This window comes from Erpetoichthys calabaricus, chromosome 6 (assembly GCF_900747795.2).
Source record: "Erpetoichthys calabaricus chromosome 6, fErpCal1.3, whole genome shotgun sequence".
Lineage (NCBI taxonomy): Eukaryota > Metazoa > Chordata > Cladistia > Polypteriformes > Polypteridae > Erpetoichthys > Erpetoichthys calabaricus.
In genome coordinates this window covers 163722621-163746639 of record NC_041399.2, presented here as the reverse complement: position 1 = coordinate 163746639, position 24019 = coordinate 163722621, and the positions used below count along the sequence as shown (strand labels likewise).

Genomic DNA, 24019 nt, shown 5'->3' with positions numbered 1-24019 from the left:
GCAGTCTTCCCCATGATTGTGTAGCCTACAGAACTAGACTGAGAGACCATTTAAAGGCTTTTGCAGGTGTTTTGAGTTAATTAGCTGATTAGAGTGTGGCACCAGGTGTCTTCAATATTGAACCTTTTCACAATATTCTAATTTTCCGAGATACCGAATTTGGGACTTTCATTAGTTGTCAGTTATAATCATTAACATTAAAAGAAATAAACATTTGAAACACATCAGTCTGTGTGTAATGAATGAATCTAATATACAAGTTTCACTTTTTGAATGGAATTACTGAAATAAATCAACTTTGTCATGATATTCTAATTTTATGACCAGCACCTGTATACGCTTTTACATTACGTAGTGTGTGAGATCCATACACATACATGCACGTGAGGTTGCAGAGGTGACCGTGATACGAAATCAGAAGTGAATGCCAATATCCACTTGTAACACAATAACAAATATTTATAGTATAATATTTATTTATTGACAGCAAGTCACAACATACATAAATTAGCATGGGGCCACTATGCTCGTGGAGCCCCCGAACAACTGCCCAGCGTGCCCATGCATTAAGACGGCCCTGCCCGGCACCACAATCAGCAAGTATAACTAACTATCCTCGAAAGTTTTGTGTCCATTACATGAAAAATCAAAGAACATATTTGTCATTAATGGATATAGAGAATAAGAAAGCTGTATTGGAATATATGTCTTGATAACGAGTTGTAATTGCAGCATATTGCAGATGTTCTCATCACTTGCTATTGTCACCAACTGTCATTGCAAATTAGTCATTAATTGTGCAACTGTACACAAATCCAGACTTTAACAAGATCACTTCTTCCAGTATATCAAATTATAATAATAATGGCATGGCATGGCAGTGCATCCTGCTGTCAGATTGATCCACATTGCCAATGAGATAACAATAATAATGATAATAATAATAATAATAAATTTTATTTATTTACATACTCTACAAGTAATAAACACTCAATCCTAAACCCCTGTGATGCAGCCAGTATAGAACATAGTTAGTTTAGAAGTACAACAAATCTTTCAGCTCACATTTCTGATAATGACTGCATAAACTTCCCACATACAAGAACCCTCTATACTCTTACCTCACTTACTAAGAGCAGGCCGATATTTCAACTATTATTTCATTTGTCGGGATAATCGAATGTTCTAGATTTTCAGTGAATATGATGCTGTTGTTCGATCATCAAGTAATGAAAATGGGCACACAAACCTGAGTTACTAACGTTGAGCTGTACTGCAGGCTCTCATAATTCCATCCATCGTTGCACTCGATGGTCTCATTATGCCCGTCGTTTTCAATGTTCTCCAAGCTCCGGTTAGCTGGGATATACATCTCACACTTCTTAAAGAAGCCATCCTCATCTCTGGGAATAGTTAGGTTTTTCTGTTCCTCCTTTGTTAGGCTGGAATTGATCTTCAAGATCCAGTCACTTTTGCAGGAATGTGGGACACTAATGCCAGTGAACACCTGGGCAAACATATGAAACGACATGAAAAAGTTGGGAACACTAATGGCCACCACCAGGCGCTTCTGAAACAGTCCAAACTGCCCAATCTCGGTTAGTATTTGCCCAAAAGCACTCATGTTGCATTCCTGCCAGCTTGTAGACTCTGGCAAATCCCAGGTATTGGGAGTCAAGTCCTCAGTAAGAAGGTTATCTAAGAAGAAATTAATGTTTAATTTAAGAGTCGGGTATAATAAGCACGCACTTTAAACCTTCACTTGGTGAGTGTTTAGAAGTAATTTAGATAGCTGAGGGGATCTGAGAGAGAGAAAAAAAACAGAATAAAAAAGGTAAATATAAAAAAGATAAAATATAAAATATGATGCAGCATACAAAGGCAACACAAACTATAAAGAGATAAAATAAGATTAAGATGTCAAGGTAGCACAGTGTGCAGGTCTACCTAGATACCGAGTGAAGAATAACTGCACAGAAAAAACCTGTTTAGGTGACATGTTGTTTTAGCTTTCACTGCACAAAGACATTTGAAACAGGTGATGCCCCAGGTAAGTCAGATAAGCAATGATCTTTGCATCTCTATTCCTTACCTTGGACTCATATAGGACTTCAATGTGAGGTAAGTTACTGACTATGAACCTTTCACAGGCTTTGATGATGTCTTGCAGACTGGCCTTAGCCTGAACAGTGGCAGCACCAAACCAGACGCTTATAGATGAGGTCAGAATGGGCTTGATGTTGGCTGTGTAGAACTGGACCAATATTGCTTGAGAGCAAAAGAAGCTGACGCAAAAAGAACATTCCCTGATGGACTTTGTTAATAATGCATGTGATGGTATTGTCCCACTTAAGGGTTTGTGACAGCATAGTGCCCTGAAAATTAAACGATTCTGTCATCTCGAATGCTGAGCAGTTTATAGTATCTGATAGGTGAACAGGTGACTGTTTCCTGAAATCTAAGATCATCTCCTGAGTTTTTTTGAGTGTTAAGGTCCAAATAATTATGGCTGCACCACAATGTCAGATTTTCCACCTCTTGTCTGTATATGGACTCATCATTGTTTGAAATGAGGCCTATTAGTGTTATGTCATCTGTAAATTTAGTTTGACAGACGAATTGCCAGAAGTACAGTCATTTGTATAAAGTGAGAAGAGTAGTGGAGAAAGGACACATCCCTGCGGTGCACCATTACCAAGAGTTAATGGGTCAGACATTTGTGTACCCAACCGCATTTACTATTTGCAAAACAAACAAAAACCAACAGTAGGACCTGCTCTCTTGCACATTAATTCTCACTTTGTTGAACGCTGTGGGGCAGAGTACAGAAATGGCCTGTGCCAAAGATAAAGCATGTAAGGACACCCTGAACATGACATATAGTTCAACAAGAGGACTTCAAAGAGGACTCATAATGCATTTTAAAATTAAAATATTGCCAGGCTGAATACATGGAGGGTGGTGCAGTACTGTCTTACAGCTCCAAAATCCAGAGTTCAAATCCAGGCACATGGAGTCTCAATAGATTCAGTTGAAGACGTCAAGACTGGAAGCAGCTACTAAAAACTGATCAACTAGTGGCTAACACCTAAAATCAAGGACACAAACACACAGATGGAGGTACTACTTTCTTTTGTTAAGGACACCTCAGTTCTCACCACTAGAAGACACTCTTCGACATTGCTGGGAGTCTCAATAGGCCTAGATAAAGACTTAAGTAGTGAAAGAAGCTAAAAAGGAGAATGATCAAACAGTGGGTAATACCCATGAAGCTGGCCTATTGATGGAAACTAATTGTAAAGGGAATTTAAAGAAAGAGGACCTCAGTAGACCAGTAACGGTACACTTGACTAAGAGCATTCTAGCTATTCTCTTTGTCGTCGCTGGATGGCGTTTTGTTCTGTCTCATTTGCCTTTGCAATTCTGGCACGTTTGACCACTGACTACCAAAGTCGATTAGCCTCTTTCTCAGTCTCGTTTGCTCTTGTGATTCTCTTTCGCTCAGTATTGGCCTGTCTTCGTTGTATGGTCTGTTGTTTGCTCTCAGTTGCTCGAGCAATTCTCATTCGCTTTGTCTCAGCCTGTCATAAATGTTGAGTGCGCTCTTCATAGTTTTCATCCTCTTTCTCTGTACGTTTAGCATTCGTTTGCTCAGAGGTTGATGCGCTTACTGCTTCCTGAGCAGCTCTTCTTTTCTCCAGTCTAGTGGCCCGCTTCTTCTCTTCTTTCATCGCCATCTTTTTGCGTTAAAACTGATTAAGTCAGTGTTTGTGTTGCAATTACTTAGTACGTTTTCTTTAATTTTTCACTTAAGCTGGCACTTAAGTCTTCAATCTGCCTCAAGAATTATTTAAGATATGAAGAGGCAGGGGAAGTGACAGCGAAGGTGGTAGAGATGAGAACAGCGCTTGCATGCATGCGCCACATGGCCACCCTGCTGACCACTGTGGAGAGTTGATTCTTCAATTAAATAAAATAAAAAGAGTAATAATTCCAAAACTCTTTGCTTTTAATATAAAGCTGTAGTGCAGAGTTTCAGCATAGTATATGTGTACCAAATTTCAGGTCAATAGTTCAAACGGTTTGTAAGCTACAGGTGATTTAAAATCCTGGACAGACAAACGGACAGCCACAGTAGTGTATTATAGAAGAAGACCAGTAACCGCGCACTACATGATAACGTGCAGTGAATACACTTGACTTGATTATTCCTAGTTTTCATCCTCTTTCTCTGTACGTTTACCATTCGTTTGCTCAGAGGCTGATGTGCTTGCTGCTTCCTGAGCAGCTCTTCTTTACTCCACCCTAGCAGCCCGCTGCTTCTCTATTCGTCGGTATCTTTTCGTGTTAAAAATGATTAAGTTAGTTTTTGTGTTGCAATTACTTAGTATGTTTTCTTTAATTTTTCACTTAATCTGGCACTTAAGTCTTCAATCTGCTTCAAGAATAATTAACGAAGGTGGTAGGGAATGAGAATGGCGCCCATATGCATGTGCTGCACGGCCACCCTGCTGCGTGCTGCCGAGAATTGATTCTACAATAAAATAAAATAAAAATAAAAAGAGTAATAAAATCATCACCCCAAAAGTGGATAGTAGATGTCACGTATTATATGTGTACCAAATTTCAGGTTAATAAGTCAAACGGTTTGCGAGCGACAGGTGATTTAAAATCCTGGAGAGACAAATGAACAGCCACAGTAGCGTATTATAGAAGAAGATTGAAGATGGGAGCTGCAACAGTAGAAGTTTGATGATGTCTTGGAAAATGATATGAGATCACATGTAGTCATCCACAGACTTATGAAGGATTAAACAGGCTATCTACAGGCAAGGGTATAAGAATGTTGACCTCAACTGGGGATATGGTTGAAAGATGTAAGGAGCATTTTGAGGAATTCCTAAACCTTATGGATGCACCTTCCTTGGTGGGTCTAAACTTCAAAATCAATAGGAATTTAGGTACGTTTCTGAGGTTGTAACCTTCATGGTAGGCAAAAAGCTGATCAGTAACAAAGCCACAGGTTGGATGATGTCTGGGCCAAAGGTGATGAAGCCACTAGGCCTTGTATATGTGCTGCACTTGATGCTTTTCAAAACTGTGTGGAAAGGAAGGACATACCAAACCAAAATATTGGGAAAATGGTATAACATTTAAAAAAGTGTAAGAGGGCTTTTAAACTGTCTACATCTGTGAACTTTGCTTGTTCCTGCTACACTTTGGAGTTTACCTCTCACAACCCACCATTTGTGGTTAACTGGTGACTCTGCCTGGTGATGGACCTGCAGGCCATTCTGGCATCAAACACCCAGTGGGACCAACACAGGTTTCAGCTTCCCAAGACCCTGAACTGGATCAACAGGTTTATATGCTGCATGCATGGCACTATATATGGGTGGTCAACAACAACAGAATAAACTATAAAATCCTGAACAGGACGGTTAGGCTGCAATTTTTAAATCACTCCATGGTATAAAGGAAACATTCTCTGTAGGAACAGTAAAAGTGCGTCAAAATGTTCAGATTGCCTGCCTATTAGACTAGTAGGTCATGCGGACGTTATTTGTGCCACTTCATCAAGTTGGAGGTGAGATCATGTTACATTTTTACTTTTTATTGCTTTATTCTCTTGTGACAATATATTAATTTACAAATAAGAAGCCTTACTCTGTGAATGAGATATTTACCCAAGACTTTTAATAAGTTTTTTTTATAATTTGGGACATATAGATTATATTAACTAACATATTAGGAATGTTCCTAGAATATATAACTTATCTGTGTGCTAATTGGGGTAAATTGGAATGAACTGAATATAATATGTAAATTAAAGTGCTATATTTTAGATCCTTGTTTTGTCATTTTAGTCACAATGACTCACAACGTTGTATTATTTTATGAATCTGTGCTACCCGTCTAAGATGTGTTAAAACCTAAAACAGGTCTGAGATCTTCTCTTTGCAGTGCACCATCTATTGAAATGCATTTGGTAACGCATGACACAATTGAACGCACTGCATTTTTCATTCTAAAAGATGGCATATCACTAACATTTATAGTAAAAAAATGCATTACTACACTTGTTTGTGATGTGCCAGTTGTTGGAATGATAAATGTAATGCATATAATAAATACCATATATACTCACGTATAAGTCAAAAATCGGACCCTGACTTATACACCCATTCAAAAATGAGCCCCTTACAATTTTTTTCTTTTTACATCTTCTCGCCTCTTCCAATCTCGCATCAGTTTCTCAGACACGTCACATTTTATTGCAGCAGTGCAGTTACCAATTTCTTCCGCTTTTAATTTAAAATCAGCTTCATATTTTCTTCTGATCGAATGCTCCATCGTAGATAAGGGATGCTGTTACAATAAAGGTGTGTGAGGGTGTGAGATACAAAAAACACAAATCAGTGTGAACGTCGCTTTGGAATAGTTCAGGTATTACCGTGTGGTGACATAGGCACAATAGAGAAAAAAGGCCGTGTGCTCCATGGTTACTCTCTGAGGTGGGCGTTAGCATATCATAATCTCTTGGACCAATAGCGTGAGTTTTCCGCAATCGACTTATACAACCGACATTATCAAATACCAGAAAATTATCCGCGGGAGAACTTAACTACAAGTATATACAGTAATAATAATTTATTTCATTTATATGCACCTTTCAAGGCACACAAGGACATCTTACAGAGCACATTAATAACAACAGTCACAACATAAAATTAATAAAATATTACAGTACAATAAAAAAAAACAGAATAAATGCAATAATAAAATTGAATTTAAATTTATCAACTAAAATTATCAGACAGAGTAAGACAGCTTAAAAAGGTGTGTTTTAAGATGAGATTTAAAGGTAGGAAGAGAGTCGATATTACATACGTCTTGTGGGAGAGAGTCCCAGGGGCGAGGAGCTACTCATCTGAAAGCTCTAAACCCCATGATAGTCAAGTGAGCAGGAGGTATAATAAGATCGATAGAAGAAGACAATCTAAGGATACAAGAAGGAATGGAAAGGTGAAGAAGATCAGAAAGATAAGGAGGTGCTAGATTATGAAGGGTTTTGTAACTAATAAGCAGAATCTTAAAACCAATGCAATATTTAATAGGGAGCCGGTGAAGCTGCTGAAGGACAGGAGTAATGTGTTCTGTGGAAGGGGTTCTGGTAATAATACGAGCTGCAGCATTCTGAACCAATTCAGGTTTGTAAAGGAGTTTGTGAGGAAGACCAGAAAGGATAGAATTACAATAATCAATACGAGACGTAACCAGAGCATGTACAAGAATAGCAGTGCTGGTAGCTGAAAGAGATGGACGTAAACAGCTGATATTATGTAGATGGAAATATGCAGACCAAGTAACATTATTAATATGCACCTCAAATTTTAAGGTACTCTCAGGAATAACACCTAAGCTCTTAAACTGGGAGGAAGTAGAGATTAGAGAATAATCAACAGCCAATGAAATATTATCACATTTATCCAAAACAGATTTAGTTCCTACCAGAAGAACTTCTGTTTTATCACTATTTATTTAGAGAAAATTAGCAGACAGCCATGATTTAACTTCCTGCAGACAGTCAGAGAGATAAAAAGGTGGAAGAGTGGAATCAGGCATAGTGGACAGATAGAGCTGGTTGTTGTCAGCATAACAGTGAAAATGAATAACAAATTTCCTAAAGATATGACCAATGGGCAGAAGATAAATAATAAATAGAAGAAGACCCAAGATGGAGCCCTGGGGAACACCACTAACAAACTGGGCAAACTTGTGATCTGAAGTTTTCCAATTGTACAAACTGTGTTCAATATGAAAGATAAGATTTAAAGCAGTAATGTGGAGTGCCAATAATACCAATTGATCTTAATCTCTCAAGAAGAATATCATGAGTGATTGTATCGAAGGCAGAGCTCAGATCAAGGAGTATAAGTATGGTTAACAGCCCAGAGTCAGCTGCCATCAGCAGGTCATTGGTGATTTTAACCAGGGTTGTCTCTGTACTGTGAAATTAACTCTGTTATATGCAATTTTGATATGAGATTCATAAATGTGTTAATGGTTGAGATGTTCCATCTATTGGAATCACAAATGCAATGCATTTTATTACTAAATGATAGTAATGCACCAATTTTGTTTACTGTCCAGTCCACCAAGATTAAAGAAGGGTGCTGAAATTTATCATGACCGGAAACAACATGATCTCGATGTTCAGCTACACTTTTTCTAGACCTAATTCTTTCATTACTGGAACTTGGTAAGCCAGAGTCTATCCCAGCAGCATGAGACATGCAGAATGAAAAATAATGCAAGCCTGTCGAGGACAAGCTTTCGTTGCTACTGCAGAAGATGGTTGGGTTTTAGATCAGCTGCAAGCAGGTGATGCCATTCAAGCTGCAAATTTATTGCCAGTTTTTGAAACGTTCTTCAGTTTCTTAGCTTAATCAAAACTCTGCAGCACAGCTTTAAAAAACGTCAACTGAATATTTACTCAATTAAAGGCATTTTCACTTTTAGGTGTGAAAAGCACCTACTGTGGTTGCCATTCCTATCTGCATGAAGTAACTCGTATATTCTTCAAGGAAATTTGTCAAGAAAGTTTCATTTACATTGACATAATTCCGTAACATAAGTACACATACCTTTGTATATTTTTAAATACTAGGGGGCTTTACCCCCTGATTGCTTTGTTCGCCAACCCCTTCCCCCCCCACCAGCACTACACGCCATTGTGAAGAGGGTGGCTGAACACAACCCAAGTAGACGCGATCGCTCCTCTGAAGCCCCCTCTTAAAATGGTGATACAATGGGAAACAAATAACAGTTGTTTTTTTTGATCTCCTCTTTGCTCGATCAGCTGCTAGCTTGCTGCTGCGGCCGTGCCACGTGATCTGCATTTCATGTGGCGCTTCAAACGTTTAAAAGCCTGTACAGCACTTGTCCTTTTGTCGCATTGCATTGTCTCTCTTGTCCCCCAGACATCCCTCAAACACTATTCGATCTCTTTTCGCTGTTCCGTTTTTTCACCGAGTAATATTTTCCATTTGTTTGAGCTAATGCGATCTTTACTCTCATTTTCTTGAGACTTTAGAATTTTCCTAATTCCATTATCTCTAACCTGCTCTGCATGTGTATCACGGGACTTGCTTCCAAAGGTTGTAAATATGACGTGACTTGACCGTCTCACAGGACCTGAAAGTGTCTCTCTGTCTCTCTTCACGTCTCGTTGCAGGAAAAAAGTCTTGTGTCGTTGCAAAATTTTTCTTTATAATAGAGAGAAAATTTTTCAGGGGTTTTGATCCATTCAGATTCTGAATCCATCATTTGTTTTGCGTTTTTCTTGTAATAAAGTTTATATTTATTATCGTCTTGTTTCCCTGTATTCATGCAACGTTGTCTTCTGTGATCATGTGACCACACTTGTCACATTTGTGACGTCACAGGAAGTTCTCTATAAATAGAGATAATGTACTAGGATATCAATCATGGATTCACAAATACTTTCATCTTCTTTAGTGATAGTGTCTATTTAAGTAGGCCCTGGTTCTGGATCATTTTTGGTTTTGATTTACGACGGTGTTTTACCTTTGAACCTGATTCCCGATCTACTTTTGTCTCTGATATTTTTGACCCTTGCTATTCATTTTCTGGTCTTCCTCCTGCTCACAATAATCCTCTGGCATTTTGCATGTCCATAAAGTCTGGTTTATATGCGCAGACCACAATGCAAAGTGCATGCACGATGAGGAACCAAAACACATTTATACTTGTTGTGGCCTGGCCGATTGCCACCTTTATAGTCTCCTAGTCAATAAGTGACCGTGTTTGGTCAGTGTCACATAGCTAATGATGTCACAGTAGAGGATGTGACAATCCGCTGATGGAAGAAGAGTTGTGCCTGCCATTATTAGCTTTAAGAGGAAGAAAAGGAGAAGTTGGAGTGTCAGACCTATTGACCAAAAGTGGTGAAGGGAGGGTGAGTGTAATATTCCTATCAGTGGGATAGCTATGTGATAAACAGATGCGTTTCAAATATTCTTGCATGCTTTCATTGAGTTTTGATGACCTGTTGCATCAAAAGCAGTCGTTTGTTCATCAAACTGTCCCCCATGTGGCTAGGATCTCTTTGAAATTCATCATTTTGGATACCTGATCGCCGCATCTACAGTGACGTGTAGTTAGAAAAATTTGAATGTGCAGTGAAAACACAGTGCATGTACGTAACGTCTCCAAATCGGATGTAATTTTTGCTGTGCAGTCCATGCACCTGTGCAGATGTGTTAGGTATAAACTAGGCCTGAGGATCACGAGAGACACCAAGTTGATGAATGTAATAGTGGAGCATAGCTGTCTACATGTAGAGCAAGCAGCATTAAAGGAACCAGTTAACAAAGTCCCCTCCACATTGCATTCATTCATTTTCCACCGCTTATACAAAGATGACGCCATGGGGGTAAGAGTCTTAGCAGTGAGGCCCATACATCTTTTTCCATTGTTACGCTTCCCAACTCATACTGTGGGATCCCAAGGCATTCCCAGGCCATCTGGGAGATCTAATCCTACCAATGAGCCCTTGGTCTTTGCTGGGGTCTCCTCCTAGCTGGACGTGTCTGCAAACTGACTCTTGGGATGTGGAATGTCACCTCCATGTTGCAGCACTTGTTAAATGAAATAATCACTTTAAAACAACTACCTAGCACTACACTGAAAGCTACACCAGTTCTGCTGAACCACACTTGCTTTACTCTCACCATTGTTTTGGGGACCTGAAGAGATTCTAAGGCTTTATCAATCTATGAAAGTTAATATCTGATTAGTGTCTCACACATTCAACTGATGGGGCTAAAGTAGAACTTATTATTATTTCTCTTTTCCTTTCCTCCTCACATTACTGTAGTGGCTCATTGGGTGCTGTGGAGTAAATAGCTTAACCAGCGAGCCTGCACAACACACCAATCAACTCTGAAGGGTGGGCTGCTATTATCCTGTTCAGGTAAAGCACAGTGACAGTCACTAAAAACAAGAGTGACAGGCATGTCAGGCCAATCTGCCTTTTGAACATAATCATTTCCTTATTATCAGCTCTCTTAATTAATCCTTCCATTTCTCTTATCAACTAATATGAATAAGAGCTCGATTTGCACTTTTTTCTTCACTCTGCAAGAACTGTAGCTAATAAAAAGGATTTCTGCTCACTGACAAAAGGACTTTGTACATAAGCACTGGACACCTGAGCTCTGCAATAATTGCATCCTGATAACAGCTGAATGGCAAAGCTCTTTATTGCTAAATGCCCTCTTGGAATGCTTCACTAGCAGAATCTACCACGCTTTCTAAATGCTTCAAGCTATATTTTGACAAAGAGTTTACTTCTACATAAGGCCTTCAGAGTCGGAATTCTAGCTCAGGCAGTGTATGCATGACATTGTCATGTTCTTTTTTTTCTCCAGGTATTGTTTTTTTTGAATTTTTGCTACACTGCCAAGGTTCTAGTTAGGTTCAGTGGAGAGTCTAAACTGGAAACGTATAAGTAAATGTGTGCACTGGCATGAACTGAACCCATACTGTGTTTGATCCTGCCATCCAACCATTACTGAGGGCATCAGCTGTGGCCCATGTGTGGTAGAAATCAATATCTTAATTAAATAAAGAAACTCATCCTCTAACAAGACAAATCTGATGAGTCAGTAATCAAGCAGGGGAAAAGCTGTTCATGGCATCATTTCTTCTCTTGCAGCACTGTGCTGAAGAAGGAGTATCCTTCATTCTGTAACAGACTGTTGTGATCACAGAATAACAGCAGAAGCTCACACTTATTGATAACTGAATTTACATAACAGTGCAGACTGATGCTTACATATCATACTCTGATTGGTTAAAACACATGAGGTGTTTAGCATAGAGCACAACCAGCCTAAATAAAAGTCTTTCTCCATCATGCCCTTGTTCTTCAATATCTCTAAGTTTATAACCCTTGAAATCTCTGAGTATGTGACATCTGCTGATTACTTAATCATACATTTGGTGTATTACAGTACATCAACCTGCTCCTGGCACATTCTCGTATTTGTTCACTGGTGAGCAGGTTTCTGATATTAACATTTTAAACCTTCTTCGATGAATGCTATATTTTATTATATAATGCATATCCTAAATGACTATGTGACCCCTATTTTTTCTTCCACTCATGGCAAATTTGAAGGAATACTCAACCCAAAAAATTATTTTTTTTATAGGTTGCTTACCCCATGTACTTTGTAGTGGTGGCTGAAAAAATGTTTAATCTCATATGTTCTTGGAGAAAGTACATAAAAGAGATTCTCATTGATGGGACTGATAGGTGATTAATGCTGGACAGTGGAAAAAGTTGTGTTAAACGTCCATGTAAAAAAAATGGAAAAATCTCTAGTTATTCGTGTTGCATAATCCTAGTCTTTTATATTGTCGGTGGCTCAAAACATGTAAAACAAATGCATTATTTTTGCTAAAATGATATTAGTTACTTCTGCAATTCTAGGCATAAACAGTAAACCCAAACACTCACAAGAGGGAAGTTTTGACTTGAAAACCCGCCTCTACTCATCATTCATTGGTCAAGAGTTCTGTTTTCAATTTAAAAAGTCCCACCCCTCGAGCCTTTGAGATTCCTGCTGACATGCAGGCTGATATTTCAGAAAGGACTTATTTACAACATAGTACTTATTAACTCAGTACTTATTTAACAACATGTTAGCAAAAAGCATTTGTTTTGCACATTTTAATCTAGCAACTGTATAAAAGATGTGTGAATTACGCAACACAAGTACTGTGATATTTGCCACAAATTTGTGACTGACCAGTGTAGATCAACTATTGATCCTGTTTATGGGAATTCCTTGTGTACTTACTCCAAGAAAACATGAGATTCAATTTTTTTCTCAGCCACCACTACTGCTATATTTCAACCAGGGTTCCACGCCTGGCTGGGGTCAAGTTCTCTTTTTATATCTTTTTTTGCTCATTTTTGGGTTTTCCACTTATGCGACTACTACCTTTGTTAATTACAGTCATAAGAAAAAGTTTGGGAACCCCTCTTAATTCTTTGGATTTTTGTTTATCATTGGCTGAGCTTTCAAAGTAGCAACTTCCTTTTAATATATGACATGCCTTATGGAAATAGTAGAATTTCAGCAGTGACATTAAGTTTATTGGATTAACAGAAAATATGCAATATGCATCATAACAAAATTAGACAGGTGCATAAATGTGGGCACCCCAATAGAGATATTACATCAATACTTAGTTGAGCCTCCTTTTGCAAATATAACAGCCTCCAGACGCCTCCTGTAGCCTTTGATGAGTGTCTGGATTCTGGATGGAGGTGTTTTTGACCATTCTTCTATACAAAATCTCTCCAGTTCATTTAAATTTGATGACTACTGAGCATGGCCAGCCTGTTTCAAATCATCCCATAGATTTTCGATGATATTCAAGTCAGGCGACTGTGACAGCCATTCCAGAACATTGTACTTCTCCCTCTGCATGAATGCCTTTGTAGATTTCAAACTGTGTTTTGGGTCATTGTCTTGTTGGATATCCAACCCCTGCGTAACTTCAACTTTGTGACTGATGCTTGAACATTATCCTGAAGAATTTGTTGATATTGGGTTGAATTCATCCGACCCTCGACTTTAACAAGGGCCCCAGTCCCTGAACTAGCCACACAGTCTCACAGCATGATGGAACCTCCACCAAATTTGACAGTAGTTAGCAGGTGTTTATCTTGAAATGCGATGTTCTTCTTCCGCCATGCAAAGCGCTTTTTGTTATGACCAAATAACTCAATTTTTGTCTCATCAGTCCAAAGCAGTTTGTTCCAGAATGAATCTGGTTTGTCTAAATGAGCATTTGCATACAACAAGCGACTCTGTTTATGATGTGAGTACAGAAAGGGCTTCTTTCTCATCACCCTGCCATACAGATGTTCTTTGTGCAAATTGCGCTGAATTGTAGAACAATGTACAGATACACCATCTGCAGCAAGATGTTCTTGCAGGTCTTTGGAGGTGATCTGTGGGTTGTCTGTAACCATTCTCACAATCCTGCGCATATGCCGCTCCTGTATTTTTCTTGGCCTGCCAGACCTGGGTTTAACAGCAACTGTGCCTGTGGCCTTCCATTTCCTGATTCCATTCCTTACAGTTGAAACTGACAGTTTAAACCTCTGAGATAGCTTCTTGTAGCCTTCCCCTAAACCATGATACTGAACAATCTTTGTTTTCAGATCTTTTGAGAGTTGCTTTGAGGATCCCATGCTGTCATTCTTCAGAGGAGAGTCAAAGGGAAGCACAACTTGCAATTGACCACCTTAAATACCTTTTCTCACGATTGGACACACCTGTCTATGAAGTTCAAGGCTTAACAAGCTAATCCAACCAATTTGGTGTTGCCAGTAATCAATATTGAGCAGTTACATGCACTCAAATCAGCAAAATTACAAGGGGACCCACATTTTTGCACAGCCAGTTTTTCACATTTGATTTAATTTCATACAACTAAATACTGCTTCATTAAAAATGTTTGTTCGGAAAACACCCCAGTACTCAGATGTTCCTAGGAAATAAAAGACATTCCACTGTTATCTTTTTTGTTGAAAGTAAATTATCATGCAGGCTGAGAGGGGTTCCCAAACTTTTTTATATGACTGTATTTGTTTTATTCCTTATTCCTGTGTTATGTTCCTTGTGTCTTGTGGGTGGTTCCCCAAGAGGCAGAGCCACCTGTCCATCACTGCAAGGGACAGCCTTCAGCGGTATAAAGATGGGGACAAGCCCACAGTTCCTTGCAGTTCATTTGAACGCACTTGGGAGTTAGTGAGTGTTTCATTGTGATTTACTGAATTTTTGACATCTGTCTTCTGTTTTTTTTGACCATTATTTGGATTTGTGATTGGATTGCCTTTGACTTTTCAGGCAATTTCTTTTTTCCTTTTATGCTCCATACTCAAACCAAAAATGATTAGCGCATTTCAGAAAAACACATTTTTATATTTTATAAAGATGTTGTGTTTGCCCATAGTACTAGCTGGGGTTCGGTGGTAATATCCCCCTGTAGTGGGCATTTTGAGAAACTATTAGGAATGCTTGAGCAACAACTACAAAGTACATGGGGTAAGTGTTACCATACAAATAAAATAAAAAGACAAAATAGATGGACATTCAAAGATAAAGCCCAATGATGAAAAAACAAAAAAGAGAGAAAAACAAAAGTTGATTTGAACAAGCCATAAACACTACCGTAGAGACTAATTTGGCAGACTTGACCAGATAGTCAGGAAACGCTTAATATCACTGGTCCTAGAAGCCTCGTCAGTAAACTGCAGTATGCTAAACACCAGCACAGACGTGAACAACAATGTGGAAGACAAGAAGACCACTGCAGGAGAAATGACGCACCAAACAATGCCAAACCTGAGTGAGTATCTCCCTTTCCTGGGTTTTATTTTAGTTCTGTCAAATATGCCACCTCAATATGCTCAGTTACCACTGATTCTTTGCCACAAAGTGACACAGTCCTTTTAAAAATGTGTAATTGATGCTTGTTAACTGCACTATCAGAAGAAAGTTAATTTCCCATAGATGTGATGTTGCACTCATCAATTGGTTTGTTACATTCATTGTAAGAAACTAATGAACAAAAAAAGGAAAGTGAAAATGACCCAATGTAAAGTTTTGTATTTTTTTCTGCTTCAATTTCTGTACCTGATTTTTAGAGATCTTTATTATCACATACACAACAAAAGCATAGTACCACAAGTTTTGTGCCATAGTTGTAGTGATGTATAAATAAAAACAGTGAATAAGAGTTGCAGAAAATGAATAAAATAGGAAAAAGAAGTCATTTACAATACAATTACACACAAACCAGCAGGTGGTGACAGTAGACAGCGCAGGGCAGGTAGCATCAGGTTACTGGGAGTTCAGTCACCTTATGGTCTGAGGGAAGAAGTGGTCACTGAAGTAGGTGGAATGAGTGGTGACTAGCACAGCAGCACTGCCCAGAAGGAAAAAGTAGAGAACAGGATGAGCTGCAAGGCTGTCAGCAGTGATGATGAATTCAGTTCTCCACCGACATCTGGTTGATTAGATGGTATGAAGCCATGTAAAGATCAGGTCCAATGATTTTATAAATTGAACAGACAGTCCTTTGCAGGAGCTTGTGATCCTAGCAAGTCAGATTACCAAACCACACTGTGATGCATGTGGTCAGGATACTTTCAACAGTGCAGCAGTAAAAGTTCACTAGTGTTTTGGTTCCCACCCCAATGCTCTTTAGCCTCCTTAGGAAAAAGAGTCTTTTCCAAGAGCCTTTTTGCATATGCAAGGGGTGTTGACTGACCTGGAAAGGCAGTTGGTGATCTGGAACAGACAGCTAACAGTCTTGACTGGGCAGCCATTGATGTGGAGTGGAGCATGACATTCAGGGAGAGGTCGCTGTTACGTCACATATAGTAAGGTCATTTACCTCCCTCCTGTAGCAGCTTCATCATTATCACTGATGAGGCCAATATCAGTGGCATCATCTGCAAACTTGGTGATGCAGTAGTTCTCATGCTTTGCTATGCATAGGTGAGTAGACTGCATAGAAAGTGAGCTAAGGCAGCAGCCTTGTGGAACACCAGTGTTGGTGAACAGCATGGAAGAGTTACCAATCCTCACTGACTGGGGTCTATCTGTCAGAAAGTCAAACACCCAGTCAAAGATAGAGTTGCTCAGGCCAAGGCCTATCCTCACATAGGTGTTTTTCCTTTCCAGATGTCCCAGAGCAGTGTGCAGGGTAAGGGAAATGTCATCATCTACATCTGTTACGCTGGTGTACAAACCATAGTGGATTCAGGGGAGCAGGAATGTTGTGGTTAATGTGCATTGTGATCAGTTTCTCCAGACTCTTCGTCACCACAGATGATACTTCCTCAGGCAGCACGTCAACTAAAATTGGAGCAATACAGAGTAGATTGGCATGGCCCTGCTCAAGGATATCATAGAAAATCATGTAAGCGCTCCTCTTTTTTAGTGCAGAGTGGGGGCTATCTGGCTAAAGGAGCTGGGCTGGTAATTCAAAGGCTGCCAGTCGGAATCCTGGCAGTGACCAAAGGAATGCTACTTCATTGGGCCCTTCAGGAAGGCCCTTAACCTGCAGTCCTCCAGGGTTGATGTACTAATAGCTGACCCAGCACTCTGACCCCAAAACATTCTCTGGAGAGTAAGTTGGAGTATGCAAAAAATGACAAATTCCTAATACAAGAAATTGTATATCCATCCATCCATCCATTGTCCAACCCGCTGAATCCGAACACAGGGTCACGGGGGTCTGCTGGAGCCAATCCCAACCAACACAGGGCACAAGGCAGGAACCAATCCCGGGCAGGGTGCCAACCCACCGCAGGACACACACAAACAAACCCACACCCCAAGCACACACTAGGGCCAACACTATATGGTGAATAAAAAAAAATAGTGCAATGGGCTGATACTCATTTCAGCAGGAAACAGCAGATTTCTTTGTGTAGGCATAATTGTGATTTTCTTGAAACACTGCAGCACTGTACATAAAGAGAGGGACATGTTGAAAATGTCAGTGTACACTCGTGACAGCTGGGTGACTCATTCCTTCACGACCCAGGATGGGATGCCATCTGGGCCAGTAGCTTTGCGGGGTTTAACTTGTTTAAAGGTTTTACTCACGTTGGCTCTGCTTGCCAATAGCACTGGAAACATTGCAACACTCATCAAGTTTGAGCCACGAGGCTCAAAACGAGCAAAGACATCATTCAACTCAACCAGGAGTGAGGCGAGGGGTCTTTGGATACAGCTAGTGATATTTTGTCGTCTTTGATTATCTGTAGACATTTGCACAGTTGATGCAGATAGCTGGCAGTGAAATCATTTTCTGGCCTGCTTCTATAATGAGTCTGCCTCTTTGCTCGCTTGCCACAGTTTATACCGGGTGCTCTTGTATCGCTATGTCATTTGAATTAAAACCAGTAGTCCTCTCCCTCAGGCACATGTGAACAATGCTGTTCACTCAGGGCTTCTGATAAGGGTAGCAGAACAGATAGGCACACACTTTTATTATTATTATTATTGACATTCTATCTGTCAGTCTATGTGATGTTCATAGAGTGTGAGCAATCACATGTGTCTACTGGAATAGTGAGGTGAGATGAGGGGAGCCTTTTGGATTTTGGCACCCTGATGGCGGTGGGTGGGATTGGTCATAATCTGGCTTTGGACAGAGGTTACCCCACTCTTGTTTGAAAAGAATTGCACTGTGTTGTACAGAAGTGCCAAGCTTCTGAATGTTAACAGCACAGTAAACTAAGGCAGGGTTATGAGCTACTTATGTGCTACTTCAATGGAGGCTTCAATGTGTAAAAATTAATCAATTTTGTATAAAGGTACACAGTGAAAGCCTACTAGGATGAACCTCAGTTACATTGTTGTAAAACTTTAAACCACTTTTGGCAGTCGAGCCAGGCCAGTTAAGTAAGATGAGGATTAAGGTTTAAGGTTCACTAGACACAGGTATATACAGTGTCTTGAAAAATTATTCAGTCCCAAAAACCATTTTAACTTTTTATCATCTTGAATTCTAAAACTACTAACTCAATTTTAATTATACATATAGTACGATATGTGGTGAAATACTTAGGTTTGGTTCCTAGAGTGCATTAAAGAAGAATTCAGAATGTAAAAGGACAATAAACCAAAATACACAACTTTACAAATATTACAGAAAACACTTTGTTAAATGAATACAATTGCATGTATCACACCAAAAATACAAAACATGTTTTAACAAATAATAAATAAATAATAACTTACACCAATTCAATATAAGAGAAACAACAGTAGGGTGTCCTATATTTCTAGACAAATTCTTCATTCAAGATGAGGACGGACTGAGGGTAGAAGCTCCTTCTCAGTCTCTCTGAACTGGACTTCAGGCACAGCACAGAAAAAAGGCCATTGTTGGGATGGCTGGTATCTCTGGCAGTTTTCTTTGCCCTGGTCCAACACTGCCTGCTATAGATGTACTGGAAGTTAGAGAGTGCACACCCAGTGATTTGGTCAGCTGACGACACAAGTCTCAGCAAAGTCTTGCATTCCTGCTGGGTCATGTTTCCAAGCCAGGCTGTAATACTTCCTGTCAGGATAGTTTAGCTGGTCGATATATAGAAGTAATTGGGAGAGCAGCCTAAAATCACTCTGGCATCTAAGGTGGAAAAGATATTTTTGTACCTTCTTCACCAAGTTGTGGAAGTTGTGGATATACTTGGACTAGGTCAGGTCCTCTTGTTATGTGGCCACCAAGCTATCTGAAACTGCCCACCCTCTCCATTTGAGTGTTGCTAATAAAGAGGAGGTGGTGATGTTTCTGCTGTTTTCTCCCAAAGTCCACTATAAGCTTCTTTGTGTTGCTGAAATTCAAGAGAAAACTATTGTCCTAACACCAGTGTGACAGGCTCTCCTCTTCATTAGGGTAAGCCTGCTCGTTGTTGTTGGAGATCAGGCCCACAACAGCTGTATCATCATCAAAATTGACAATGATGTTAGAGTCATGTACAGCCAAACAGTGACACGTACAGAAGGAGTATAGTAGAGGACTCAGAACATAGCCCCGTGGAGCACTTGTGTTGAAAGTGAGAGATGAATAAGTGTGGCCACCCACTTGAGACACTTAGGGTCTGCATGTCAAGATGTTAAAAACCTAGCTGCCTAATGCAGCACTCAGGTTCAAGTCTCAGAGCTTGGTGATAAGATTAGAGGAGAATGAAGGGGAGGATGAATACTTACAAATTATGGTGACTGAAATAAGCAGAAGAAAAATTAACAATTTACAAGAGTTCCCTGTGCCTTTCTCTGTTGTGTCATGGCTAAAGGTTGTTAGCTAGTCGAGAACCAAGAGACCTTTGGATTACAAAGATAACATCTCATCTCTGTGACTCATAAAGGAGAACTCTGCCGCCTCTATGATGGGACCGTTGTTAAGCTGAACTAGCACTCTTCTATGTATGCCTTGCCAGGCTGACACTCTCTCAACATCTGCTTCTGAATGCACCTGGACTGGTAAGAAGCCAACATAAGAAAACAACAAATCACTTCAGTTTATTATACACTAATCCCTCACTTATCGCGGGAGATAGGTTCCAAGGCCGACCGCGATAACTGAATTTCCGCGAAGTAGGGACACTATATTTATTTAATTATTTAACGTGTATTTGGACGTTTTTAAACCCTCCCTGTATTGTTTACAACCCACCATTTACTCTATTAAAAACAGGGACAACTGCTAAGCAATATGAAATCGGTAGATAAGTTTACACTTACTGTATAGCGAAGTACATGTAGCAGCTTGTAGGCGGTCATGACGTCGTCGACCTTGTTGCAAAGATTCCTAAAGCAGATTCCATCCAGACTACTGCCTTATCACGTCCACTTGCAACTCATTTTGCACCCTGGTTAAAGGACACTGCGGCCGTAGATCTTATATGCTTTTCCTCCTTTTTAAAAAAAAAAGAATCGATGTCCTGCAGCGGTGTAGCTGTTCCCTTCCTTCAACATATCCAAAACTTTTACCTTTTCTGCAATCATTTGCATCTTCTGTTGGTGCTTGGGCACGGCCCCTGAAGCATTAGCACGTTAATGATGAATGAGTGAGATGAGACTTCCTGGTTAATGCAACACTCCGTCGCTGAGCCAATCAGCAGCACACAGGAACTTAACTGCGTGCTCTGATTGGGTAGCTTCTCAGCCATCTGCCAATAGCATCTCTTGTATGAAATCAACTGGGCAAACCAACTGAGGAAGCATGTAAAAAGACCCATTGTCCGCAGAAACCCGCGAAGCAGCGAAAAATCCGCGTTATGTATTTAGATATGCTTACATATAAAATCCACGAAGTCGTGAATCCGCGAAAAGTGAACCGCGAAGTAGCGAGGTATTACTGTACTTCATTTTTTTAATTAGCTGTAATTGCTTCTTGATTAAGAATAATTAATATAGTATTTCGGGCGGCACGGTGGCGCAGTGGGTAGCACTGCTGCCTCGCAGTTGGGAGACCTGGGGACCTGGGTTCGCTTCCCGGGTCCTCCCTGCGTGGAGTTTGCATGTTCTCCCCGTGTCTGCGTGGGTTTCCTCCGGGCACTCCGGTTTCCTCCCACAGTCCAAATACATGCTGGTTAGGTGGATTGGCGATTCTAAATTGGCCCTAGTGTGTGCTTGGTGTGTGTCCTGCGGTGGGTTGGCACCTTGCCCGGGATTGGTTCCTGCCTTGTGCCCTGTGTTGGCTGGGATTGGCTCCAGCAGACCCCTGTGTTTGGATTCAGCGGGTTGGAAGATGGATGGATGAATATAGTATTTCAATATACAGTAAATGTATCTTTTATAGAGCATGCATAGTAGTTGTTAAATGAAAGGAAATATGAATCCTACTATAATTTTGTAGATTATTCACACTGTTATAAGAATGATGTAATATGCTGTTATTATTGCAAACGCTACTAGTGTAATGCTGAGAGATTATGAATACATGTAAAAAGACGATACTTTCTACTACTAGCATGTAGAGAAAAGCCAAGCAAAATGACACCTTTTATTGGCTAACTAAAAAGATTACAATATGCAAGCTTTCAAGGCAACTCAGGCCCCTTCTTCAGGCAAGATGTAGAAGGGGCCTGAGTTGCCTCGAAAGCTTGCATATTGTAATCTTTTTAGTTAGCCAATAAAAGGTGTCATTTTGCTTGGCTTTTCTCTACATTCATAATGGCTAACACGGTACAACACCCTAGTACTACTACTAGCATGTAGACTTATCTTGCTTAGCTGGAAGAATCCCAGCCCACCGGTCATAAGTCACTGGGTAACTGACGAGTTATGCTATTTGAAATTGTAAAAAATTTAATTCTCACTTATAGGATCTGTTCAAAACTTTTTTAAAAATATGGCAAGATTTAATTAATAAAATTTTAGAATAAGCTTCCATATCAGGGGAAACAATATTCTCCCTTCTTTGTGGTTTTTAAAGATTTGCTCTTGCTGTTGGTTCTCCTCTTTCTCTTGGGTGGGGGGATGAATTCAGGTTTGTTAAATTTGAATCGATTATATGTAACATTATTTTCTTTGTTGTTAAATTAAGTCTTGATTATATGGAATAGTATTATCTTCATATAAAACAAAGTAGTTTACATAAGTGGAGAGCAGATCTTTTTAACAATTAATAAACCATTATAAAACCAGGTGCTAAAAAAGTGGACGTTAAAATGTCCCAAACATGACAATAAATAATCCGTTAAAATTCCAGGCAGAAACTGTCCCTTAAGAACAATCCCAAGCCACAGTGCCTCCTTTCTAAAAACTGACGTCTCCTCTGCTTACCTCAGACGGGAGATGTCCACAAATGGGCACCGTCAATCATAACACAGCTTGGGTCCCCACTGCCAGTAACCTTGGCAATCAGTGGGGTGCCACGCCAGATCTTGAAAGATCTCCCATACACAGCACCGCCTTAAGGCGGGAGCCCACACAGGGTGCTACGTTGTTCCTACTCCCTGATCATTTAACAATAGTGACCCCTGCCTCTCAAGTGCCAGCCATGCTGTACAATCTGAGCCGTCTTCCCAACTGTCTGCTCCCATTCCACTCACATGGGAAACGAGACTTTTTATCCTGCAACAAAATGTGATCTTTTGAAGAGAGACACTTTCACGACCCGCGAGATAAGACTTTGTGCCAAGAGATTTAAATCACGCCCGCGGCTGGAAATAAAAGACAAAGAGTAGATGACAAAGTAGAACGTTGTAAAGAATTCAAAAACGTTGGCGCGATACACATGCAGAGCAGGTTAGAGATAATGGAAGTACGAAAATTCAAAAGTCTCAAAAAAAAATGATAGTAAAGATCGCATTAGCACAAACAAATGGAAATTATTACTCCGTGAAATAACGAAACAGCGAAAAGAGATTGAATGTATAGTTTGGATTTAAACTTTAAGTCAGAGTCTTGTAGATCGTCTAATTCGTGTTGCCATCAGGGAAAAGTAGTGTTTCTTCCCAATGAGAATTAAAAGATTTGTTGTTTGGTGAAAGTGAGAGAAAAATTCAAGCCCCATGAGACAAGACTTTATGCAAAGAGATTTGGAAAAGTCCTGCCCACATTTAAAACATTTACAACCACGCACAGTTCAATCATTTCTCATTTGTGTGAATGCTATTGTCAGACACAGTTCGTGTAGAGAGAAAGAAACAATATTCACTCATGGGCAGTTATACGTTGCGTTGTCACGATGTAATTCCAAACATGGAATCAAAATTCAATGCAATATTGATAAAAAGGTAAAAGCGAAAAGAGATCGAATATATGGACATAGGTGATATGATAGAAGTACGTAGATATTGTTTGGCTTTAAACTTTAACTCAGAGACTTGTAGATCGTCTAATTCGTGTTGCCATCAGGGAAAAGTAGTGTTTTTTCCCAACGAAGAGGCCTATCCGTGTGAATTAAAAGTTTTGTTGTTTGCGAGTGGCAGAGATGTGAAGTTGCTGATGCAAAGTGCAGACAGGGGGGTTGGCAAGCGAAGCCCCCTAGTAATCTAAATTGGAAAGATATCACAAACCAGGCAAGCGTCTAAAGATTAGTCAATATACTATTACATGAAAAATATGATCAGGTCATTCTTGGTAATTACAGGCCGTTTAAATGTAATTTCATCACATGAAAGATTAGAAGAGAAGATGGGAAAGAAAATGTCCAGTACAGGCTACACAGGTATAGTCAGGTTAGAATGTGCTTCACTAATTTGTTAGACTTTTAGGTGGGAACAACAAAACATAGAATTGGAGTAGGCCATACAGTGTTATTAACGCCAAGCTTCAATGTATTTATTGACAAGAGACTAATCATCAAACTACAGGGTTCACTTAGTGCAATGTCAAATTACACAACATCTAGATGGAGGGGATTTCAAGCTTTTACA

General features: G+C 39.7%; 1 protein-coding gene and 1 non-coding gene across 2 annotated transcripts in view; one reads left to right on the top strand and one right to left on the bottom strand.

The window, feature by feature from the left end:
* The window catches only part of slc22a13b (solute carrier family 22 member 13b), a 53439-nt gene extending 51791 nt beyond the window's left edge, over positions 1–1648 (bottom strand). The window contains exon 1 of the mRNA XM_028803292.2: positions 1250–1648. Coding sequence (XP_028659125.2) covers positions 1250–1624 — 375 coding nt within the window. The 5' untranslated portion in view covers positions 1625–1648. The remainder of the gene's footprint in view (positions 1–1249) is intronic.
* A 15301-nt stretch (positions 1649–16949) lies between these two features.
* Positions 16950–17056, top strand: LOC114654009 (U6 spliceosomal RNA). The gene has a single exon (XR_003716655.1). It is a non-coding gene; the product is annotated as a U6 spliceosomal RNA (small nuclear RNA).
* Positions 17057–24019: the final 6963 nt, after the last annotated feature.